Raw genomic sequence first — 10690 nt, forward strand, 5'->3', positions numbered from 1 at the left:
CGGGCCGTAAGATGCCCAGGTCTGCACTATGCTGTGACCTTTTCATGATTTTTGACATACTATGACTTTTTTTTCATATACTAACAATACTATGACTTTTTATGGGTTTTTTTTTACCTTCACTACTATTATTTTTTATTACTTTTCAACATACTATACTATGACCTTTTTACGACTTTTTTCAACATACTATAATACACCATTTTTTATATACTCACTATACTATGACTTTAATCATATTAAGTCATTATTCTTGGCAAAGGGGATATGTCTAGCTTCACAACACCTAATGCAAACATATTTATCCTGCACTGAATCACTGAGACTGGATAGACACACACAAGAGACAATGAGAACTTTAACGTTGTTTTTTTATTATAGAAGTCTGTGGCAGGTTGTACATTTTTTCTTCAAACTCAGGTCTCCATGACCTCTGTAGTCATCATTTAAGAAGCACAAATGCAAGAAACACAAGACAAAGCAAGATGTTCTCTGACAAGAACCCAGACACTCGCTCACTGTACAACTACAAGTGCACTTCTGTCTCTTCTGAGAATCAACAAACTGAGCAACACTTTGGTCAGTCATTTTTTTTGGAATGTGATTGGTACATTTTCTTTTTTTAAACACAGTAACATGCTCGGTCCTCATCCAAAGAAGTAGACTGGTGAGTGTAAAGGCTCTGACACACCAACCCGAAGACCGACTGACGGCAGAAAAGGCAGCCGGACTGATCATTCGGCCCCCGTCGGTCCAAACAGTGCCTCGGAACACACCGAAGCTACGGCGACTTAAGCATACGTTCTGCGCGTTCACGAGACGCAAGCCTCCTTAACAGCAGGCGGCGCTAATCTGCATTGTCAGTCAAAAAATAAAAACCGTAAATGAACGCATCAAGAGGGTCTGGCTTCTCCCGAATTTCAAAACCGACCATAATGGCGTCTCGTTCGGAATACGATCTCGTATTTTAATCAATTAGTTTACCGAAACGTGTTTCTGAAAACATTTAAAGTGAGAAATAGGCCTGTATGGCCTATTTCTCACTTTAAATGAGAACATCTTTAAATGTTAAATGTTGCTGAATCTGTCTGACCTCAAAAAAACAGTTTGAAAGAATTTCATCAGATTTTGAGGTGCTTGTCACGCTCATCCTGCTCGTCATTTCCAGTAAGTGTTTTAACAGTGAACGGCTCCTCCGACCGACTCGAGTCACCGACCTCGCCAGATAGTCCGACGGCCGATAATCGGGTTGGTGAGTCGGAGCCTTTAACCCACACTTACTGAAAGCTCTCCAGTATTTACTTCATAAACTGAAGGTCACAACATGTACTCTGTGACTGTTCTCACTTCCATCCAAATCCAACTGAACAATTAAGGGTTGGGTCTGCAATTCTAATCAAATACACTTTTTGTCAAATTCAGTGAGTATTTCCTCATGGTCTGTACTGTATGTGCAATGTCCGGTGTTCATGTACAGCCCTGGCTCTGTAAATGGGGAACGAACAAAGTGGTTCAGTCTGAGCCACACAACACTATTCCAGCGTGCTTGTGCACAGGACAGGGGAATGGCCATGGATGTGTAAAGGGAAAAGCAGAGGGAGCAAGAGGGCCGTAAAAAAGGAGCACTGACGGGAAGTTGTTTCTTAAGGAAACCTATAGTTCCTTGGCATTTATGTGGGTGTTGAGTTCAAAAATCTATCTCCAGAATCGCAGACTCCACCTGTAAACTTCATTGGTTTAAGCTTTGTCTCAACTACATTTCCAGCAAAAAATATCTGCTTGGGTTTATGACCTTTAGCAAAACAGCAGTTCATAAAAGGCAATCACTCTGTAAGGCAGAACTATATTTGGACAGTAACACATTCATATACAAGAACTTTGAGCAGCATCGGTTTGCAGAATCGATTGGCTTGACACCTTTTACACAGCCGCCATGGTCTTAACAAAGACAATAAAAGCTTTCTGAAGGAGGAAAATGATGTTTGGGCTTGTCTGGGATGTTGGATGTAAAAACACAGACCTCCCGGGTGGCCGGGATAGTTCAGCTGGTAGAGCAGGCGCACATATACAGAGGTTTACTCCTCGACGCGGCAGCCGTGAGTTCGGCTCCGCCTTTTCCTCCACGTCATTCCCTCTTTCATGTCTTCATCGGTCCTGTAGAATTAAAAGGCCTAAAATGCCCGAAAAAATAAATAACAAAAACACAAGACCTCCCAAGACTTTCAATGCAAAACATTTTAAGACTTTACAGAAGCCCTCAATCAGTCGACCATAGACCAAGCGTCTTGCACTGTGATGCATGACACTTTACAGTGAAAACAACAAGCTCAGTTTTATGAATAATATAATCCAGACTGAGTTGAAGGTTTAGTTGAAACAGTGAGACCTGCACTCACTATGGATCAGGGTTGGGGTTAAAATCTCTTATTGAGTCCATTTAGCATTAAACATTTGCAAAGAACTAGATTTATAAATAACTAAATCTCAAAGTATCAGATCTGTAATCAGCTTCTGAGCCTGAATCCTGTTCTTCTTTCTTTAACAAACAAATCTTTGGCTGAGCACAGAAACCAGCTTACAGTGATCACAATAATCAGTCAAGTTACATATTTTGGCATTATGACAAGATATTTATGGCATTTACTATTTCCTCTGTCGAGAATGATGGCAGCTCTTTGCTGGCGAGGCGTGAGGGGAGATCTAAGATCCAATAAGAGATTTGTTAGCCTCACAGTGAATCCAGGTATTTTGCCAAGATGGAACCAGATCCAAAATGGAACCCGCTTTCGTCACCACACCCAACCATGATAAAATAGACATGGCACAAAAAAAGAAAAATGGCACACAGAAAATAATAGCCCTTTTTCTGTAAACCTTTTACATTATCCTTGAGCGAGACATAGAACAGATCTAAAACAGACACAAGGTCCTACAACGCATCTTAAGAATAAAGTAGCACTCTGACGTGTACTGGCTGTCTGTGCTGCAAAGTGAGGAGCTTTTAAGCCCACTGCCTACCAGCAAGGCATTAACAATGACCAGGACAACTGTCAGAGACGAGATACATAATGACACACAGAGGGACGTCCTGAAGGCTGCACTCATGTTTTCACACAGTCTGAAGGCCTCGCTCGTGGCCGTCTAGCTGTACCTTTATCTTGTGCAGTTCCTCGATCTCCTGGTGGTGACGCTCCGTCTTGTGGCCCACCAGAGAGCGGTAGAAGTGAACGGCAAACACCACAAAAATCACCCCCACTGGGACCATGATGATGGTGGATGCCAGCGCAGCCTGCCAGCCGCTGTTCTGTGATACAGTTGGGGGTGTCGTAGGCTTGGCGCCAGCGGTGACCGTTGTGGTGCAGCAGGCGGTTACCCTTTTGACCCCGCTGGAGTCTACAGGCAGGAACTTGATCCAGCAGAGGAGCACCACCTCGGCTAAAAACAACAGGATGCCCAGGGCCGTGGAGAAGCCCCAGGCCAGCTCAATGAAGTAGTGCATGCGCTCGTGGGGTGACTCGCTGACCGAGTTGAGGTTGTGGATGTTGCTGACGGCCTCCACGTTGGGCAGGATGCAGGTGCTGATCAACAGGGCGAAGAGGTGCACCGCCACCAGCACGGTGGTGCACACGCTGAAGGCAATGAGGAGCACAGGAGGGTAGCTGTACTGCATCTCCAGCTGCACCTCCACCATGGCCACCTACGACATGTTGACAGGGAAGCGGATAACCAGGTTACTATAGGACTGGGCGATATGGAGATAATGAAATATCCCAACATTTTTTAACATCTTGAAAATCTAAGACAATATCTAGTCTCATATCACGATATCTAGTCTCATATATTTGATATCACGATATTTAGTCTCATATCACAATATCGATATATTGCCAGCTCTGTATTGATGTTTATGTCACGACAGGATAAGGCTCAGACTAAGATACAGAGCACGGAGACTAACCCAGTCATTTTCTAACTCTTCTGATGTCCTGAACGCCATCTCAATCCCGCTCATATCAACATCTTGAGACCTTGACATGTGAATTAGAGCTGAAAAAATGCATTATACTTTTATCCAAAGCGGCCGCTAGAATCAACACAAACTGAAAGTTACAAACAGCTACATTAAATGTGAATATATTCTAGTTTCTTCACTCCTCTATGACAGTAAACTGAATAGATTTGAGTTGCGGACAATACAATACATTTGAGGACGTCGTCTTGGGATTTGGGAAACACTGATTGACATTGTTCACCATTTTCTGACATTTTATAGAACAGACAGACAGACAGGCAGACAGAGATTTACTGGTAACTTAAATCCAAAAGACAAACTATAAGCTTTAAGGCAGCTCTTCAGCAGCCAACACTGAAATCTTTGGAGAACAAGCTAAAAACTGAAGACTAGTTCCTGCCGACAGCTGTGCTTCCATGTGACGTGGTTAAGCAAGATTTTTGATATTGAAACTGTTGTGTATTTTTGGCTACTGTCAGATCTGTAGATGAGATACACTGGATGGATTGTGGGTAACTTTAGCTTATGTGGTTGGTGTGAGCAATGCTGCTGTAAAGACAAGCTGTCGAGCTAATAAATGGTTAGTATTCCACCGTAGTCCGGGTTATGATTGTTATACCTAATAACATGAAAGAGTGAGAATATAACAGAAATGAATGAAAACCTGATGGATGAAACATGAAAAACATGCAGTCATGTCCTTTACACTGAAGCTGCTAAAGTTGGATCTAACTGACCATTGCGAAGCCAGAGAGCAGTGCAGAGGTCCTGCTAGAGGCCTTCAGCTTGGCCCGGCTCAGGTAGAGTTTCCTCCAGGACAGGGCCTGCACCGAGTGGTGGTTGGAGCTGACCAGCTCCAGGTAACTGCGTCTCACCCAGTCCCTGTAGTCCATCCCCCCGCTGCCTGAAGCCCGCTCTGAGACCCCTGGGGCCGGAGAACCCATCGGCACGTTCAGCTCACTGCTCATAGCACCTGGTGGGTATAAAGGGGAGAGATGGACATGCCAACACAAGGAACTGCAATTTAATTAAAAAACAACAACAACCGTCATTTATTTTTATTTTTAAAGTTATCACTTTAACTGTCTATGTTACGTATATCAGAGTGCGATAAATGTAAGGGAACTAAACAGGCTTTCCAACAGTATAAGATTGAATGCCAAAAATCATTGTTACCACAGAGAAATTATCTACCAAACACAAATTTCCTTCCTTTTGTATATTATGTATATTAAATTGTTACAGTTTCTTTTTTTTTTTTTTAAACTACCTTTATTTGGACTGATGCTTTATTATTCTCATTATGGTTCCTGTTGTACCGCCATCAAATTTCCTTACTTTTTGTGCTACGTATATATAACACACACACACACACACACACACACACACACACAGTTGGACAAGTTACATGGATTACTTGTTACTGTCATTTGAGAGTAATAAGTTATATTACAATATTAATGTTTCTGAATTTTAATGCTTTGCACTACTTTTGCATCACTTTTAATTTACTTCCACCAAATAACAGTGGAAGTTTGACTTGTCAGCTAACTTGTGAATTTTACCACAGGATCATCTTTATCCACTTTAATACATCACAGATTATTCATAATATTGTTGTATAATATGAATATGCAAAGTAACTAAAGCTATAACAATAGAGAAGTGAAACGCACAATAGGCAAGTAGGAGAAAATGAAAAATACTCAATTAAAAATAACTTACAGTTGTAGTAAAGTACGGCATAGTTACTTTCCACCTTACTAGTCACTTGATAAAATGCAATGGTATTAACATGTAGCAAGCCTAAACATTAATCCCTGACATGTTTATATCTGTCAACAGGTATAATATATTACTGCGTCACAGCAAAGTGAAATACATTACCGTACTTGAGTTACTTTTGTAACCCGTTACTCCCAACACTGGAAGATATATATATATATATATATATATATATATATATATATATATATATATATATAGATAGATAGATAGATAGATAGATAGATAGATAGATAGATAGATAGATAGGAGCCACACCCTGAAGAAACTCTGCTTTATCGTCTGTTTTAAAATGAATGGAACCATAATTTACTAAATTAACATTATGCTGTACCAAAGAAGACTTGAGCAAACTAGCCATTGAGACCATAAACTTATTAGGAAAAATGTTTTCTTTGGACATAAATCAAGTCATGTTCCCACAGACGTCTATAGAAACAAACGTCTTTTTAGAGCCACAGGAGTCTGCTGGAAATGAGACAGAATGCAGATATGAGGCACTTCCACTTTGGCTTCACTTTAATGAGTTGTAGCATCTATTCACCGACAACTAATCTGTATACACACTAAATGACTTTTTAGCTAGCTAGCAAACAATGAACACACACACATTGTATAGCCTACTCAATAGGTCCAAACAGCACATTAGACTATTTAATTTTGGTTTACATCAATACACTTGGATTTACTAAACCGAGATTAGTTTTTAATTGTGCAACACAGCTCTGCTGAATTTACTCACTGTCAAAGCATACAATGGTGTTTTAATACTACAAAAGAGTGTTGGGAGCAGGCTGAAGAAGGTCAATCCAAGGTTCATAAGTTAATGTTGTATTCTCAGTTTTGACTGACCTGAGCAGAGCCCTAACCCCAACGCCATCCAACACTTTGGGGGATGAGCTGGAACTGGACTGAGAGCCAGTATCTATTGCCCAACATCAGTGGACAATCTACGCTTCTGTGGCAGAAAGGGAGCAAATCCCTGCAGCCAGGTTCCAAAAGTAAAGAAGTAGAGAATAAGACTAGAGAGGCTGCTATACCCGTATATTAATGCCCATAGTTTTGGAAGGATGAGTTTTAGGGACTTTAAGTTTGGCCACTACTGGGTATGTGAAGCTCTGACATTTGAGCTCAGCTGCCCCGCTTCCTGTTCATCTCCACTAACCACACATACTTTGCAAACACAAACCACTGGTTTTTCGGGTTTGTACAAACTTGCACATTACATATAAGGTGACATCGGCAGAAACCAGAAGAGGAAATACTTAGTGTCCCTTTTTTTTGGTCTTGTAACTGTATTTGGCTATTGGTAGCGCAGCTTTCAAAATAAACTGGAAGTACAAAGTTGGATTGTGGTCACAACTTCAAAAACAGCTGTGAATCTAAATGCAAAGTGGTAAAAGTGCAGGACGTACACCACCTAACTTATAGGAAAGCACCGTTCAACAGGCGATCCCGTGATTTCCCAGTGGTAACACTTCAGCAGATGAGTGCATCTTTACGCCTCTATATATATTTAGACAAGTGGTGAGTTAGCCGGATCCGTTTACCGAGCTCTGCTAACAGAAAGCTAGTTTGCAATTATTAAAAAGGAGCTGTACTCAAAACACGGGAATAAAAGCTAACAGCGGGATGGGATTGCGTCCACACGACTCTCAGAGATCGTTCCCTAATGTGTGAAATACCTACGTTTTTGCACGGCCACATGCACGCGCGGTCGGACCAGCTATCAACCACAGACTGTATATTACATATGTGTTTGTCGAGTAGAGCCCGTTTAATCAACGTTCCTGCCATGCCGAAGTGCTAACAATATTGTAAAAGATTCTAGTGCATAAATGAGACATTTACTCACGCACATTTACTCCACTTATCATGTTTATAAGCAGTAAGTTAAGGTGTAACGTTAACTCTATTCAGCATAAGACAGAGACTCCTGTAACGTTAGCTAACTTAGCTTACAAATAAACACGGTTTCTAATCTGAATTCGCTCCTCTGTTGTGTAACGGTGACTACTTCTTCCATCTTACCGGTCTGCCGAGGTGCCTGTTTAGTTATTCAAACTCCTAAACTCCAAGAAGGTCTTCTCTGCACACTGCACGAGACAATAAATGGAAACCGTCGTGTCCACTCGGAGTGTTTTGGTCGGTTCAACAACTTCCGCTCTTCGGATGCGGTTGTCTACTCTTCGTTCAGCTTCCAGCAGTCGACACACGGTCGGTAACGTTACTCCTCGCCGTCATATTAAGCGTCCCTGGGTGCTGGCTTTCCTCAGTTTCAGGTAAATTTACCGGACACCGGGCTTCTATGTTTCCGTGCCGCTCACAGAAGACTCCCGAGGCAGGAAAACTAAAGGTGTTAAAGGACGGCTTCCGGTTGGGCGTGTTGCTTTCAAAATAAAAGCACAAATAATTATTCTTTGTGTTGTAGGGATAGTGTGCATTAGTGCACCACAGTGTACTGTATGTGTATGTAGTTTAAGGTCAGTTTTGGTACCATTAAAAATAAATAAATAAGCAAGTGCCAATAGAATTACTCATGGTCTGTGTTGTTTCTTTTAATATCAACTAATCTCATTAAAAGTTCAAACAAACCCATTGGTTTGTCTCTTAATAATTGATCTCCTCTGAATTTATTAGTTCCTACAAAAGGTGTAAATCTTTTTTTCAGCAAACAAATCTATAATTCTTTTTTATTTTTTATTTCTCATAACAGCTGGACAGTTACTGGCAAACTATTACTTCTACTACACAAATGAAGACAGTCATTGAGAAAGAGGTACACAGAGTAACTAAAACATTTATTGAGTATCATCACAGAGTACACATGAAAAAGCAGCCAGAACTGGCTGTTAGAGTAGCTCCAAATCCTGATTTAGGGGATTCATTCATGATACTTTGTTGCATGTCGGACACCATTAATATGTTTATGCATGTACTGTGTCTATCTATCTTTTTTTCTAGCTTCACATACATGTTAAATTTCCAGTTTTGGAAAAATACAAAGTCATATAAAACATACATTTAACAAAGCATTTGTTACTGTGCAGTACAAATCTAGTTTTTTTCTTTTAGCCCAGTATAAAGGCCTTTTGTGCAGTCACACTGCTTAGCAACAAAACAACAAATCCTACCAATCCAGTCAGTCACTTCCTGCAGAGTTTGAGGGACAGTCAATTGTTTCCAGTTTTCAAGTTAACGCGTTTGCCAGCCAATAAAACATATTCAGAGTAGGAATTGTAGGTTATAGCTTCCCTGTTTTCCTACTGATGACGTTTGTTCCGCGGGTTGGTTAAATTAAAAATTGTTTGGTTGACAATAATCTGGTTCCAGCTTGAAAACCTTTACAGTCTCTCTACAGTTTTTAGGAAAAAGATCTGAGCCACTTGTACCAGAACTGGCCTTCTCTTTTGAGATGGTACCAAGAGGGTGTACTCAAAGTCAAAGAGATTTGGAGGCAGAAGTTCTAAAACATGTTTTTAGATGTAAATTGATATCTGGTAAACCCAAAAACTATTGTTTTGCGTGTCATGGAAGAACCTTTCTTTTTTAACAGTGGGCTGCTACCGTTTGGGCCCCTTTTGCATAACCTGCTGCTGCTTAGGGGCCAATATGATTCTTAAACACTGTTAGTATTTTTTCAGCAAACTGGGGGTTGCTGATGCTGGTGGGCAGGCAGAACAGAGGGTATATAATGGAAGCTTTTCCAGAAGCTTCTGGGTGACATGGTAATTGTTGTAATGAGCATGTATTCATGTGCTGACAACCCTGCCCAATCCCATATCTATCTACCCCTAAATACAGCTTACAGCTTTCTATGTTAAACCATCAAAATGATATGCATGTGCAGTAGTAAACCAGCCGAAAAATGAAATACATGATTTGGCTTGTTGAAAACTACACGCTGTCTCATCCCCACAGTCTGTCAGCACAGAAGGAGCTATTGGCCAAGTTGCTTGTAGGTCAGACGCACACTTCAAGGAGGTTGTTGGGGGTTCATTCAGGGCGTTACTTAACAATTACTATCGAGGTGCTGTGGATGGACTCCATGACAGCGGCCAGGCGACTGCACAGGTCGTGGGCCTGGCTGACATGGACTTTGGGTGGGTCTTTAAGAACTACTGTCTCAGCTGATCCGTCCAGAACCCGGGGCAGAAACTCCCCCAGCTTCACCTGCAATGAGTCTGAAAACAAAGGAAGAGCCGTAGAAGTGGGGGGGTTAGTTTTTAGCATTTTAGTTCAATGTTTGTTAGTGTTAGTATCGGTGTATGTCTCAATTTTACTGCTCTAGTATTATTGCTCCAGTATCTTAATTATTGTGATTAAATTAACTTTGAAAATTGGTGCCATCAGGGTTGGAACACTTTGACAACAATTAGAGGATTTTCATAAGATATGCATATGTCTTAATTAAACTTAGAGCAGGGCGATATGGAGAAAATCTAATATCACAATATACTTGACCAAATACAACAATGTTGATATTGTGACGATATTGTAGGGTTGGCTATTGTTAATAATGTGGATATAATGACTAAGGGGGTAAAGGCAAATAATAGAACAGCCTGGTTTGTTCAGAAAATGACATCACTTTTATCAACCGTAATGTAGCCTTTAAAACCAGGAAATCACCACTCATGCCATATTGCAATATTACAATAATCAAAAATTTAAGACAATATCCAGTCTCATACCACAATTTTGATATAATCTCGATATATAACCCAGCCCTAATTCAACTTATTTTACCATCCATGTCCTGGCCCAGGCAGCAGCACCAGTGGCTGCGGATGCTCTCCATGGCGTCCCGGTCCTCATGGGATAAAGCAGAGTCCCGACTCATCAGGTGAAGGCAGGGGATGACGGCCTCGTCCATAATGGCGATGCCCTCCT

General features: G+C 41.1%; 1 protein-coding gene across 3 annotated transcripts; it reads right to left on the bottom strand.

Moving 5' to 3' along the window:
- Positions 1 to 352: 352 nt before the first annotated feature.
- orai2 (ORAI calcium release-activated calcium modulator 2) lies at positions 353 to 8215 on the bottom strand. Of its 3 annotated transcripts, none has more exons than XR_004334594.1 (4): positions 7829 to 8215; positions 4750 to 4985; positions 2211 to 3697; positions 353 to 2020 (listed from the first exon to the last, which is right to left on the bottom strand). XR_004334594.1 is itself a non-coding variant. In XM_032533204.1 (3 exons), exons 2-3 carry the CDS (start codon positions 4978 to 4980, stop codon positions 3110 to 3112), a joined length of 819 nt encoding a protein of 272 aa, XP_032389095.1. In that variant the 5' UTR covers positions 4981 to 4985; positions 7829 to 8215; the 3' UTR covers positions 353 to 3109. The 3 variants fall into 3 exon arrangements, 1 of the variants encoding a protein (XP_032389095.1); XR_004334595.1 differs by having other exon boundaries at positions 2204 to 3697; XM_032533204.1 differs by having other exon boundaries at positions 353 to 3697.
- Positions 8216 to 10690: the final 2475 nt, after the last annotated feature.

The sequence above is a fragment of the Etheostoma spectabile genome, chromosome 13 (genome assembly GCF_008692095.1).
Source record: "Etheostoma spectabile isolate EspeVRDwgs_2016 chromosome 13, UIUC_Espe_1.0, whole genome shotgun sequence".
NCBI classification, from domain to species: Eukaryota; Metazoa; Chordata; class Actinopteri; order Perciformes; family Percidae; genus Etheostoma; species Etheostoma spectabile.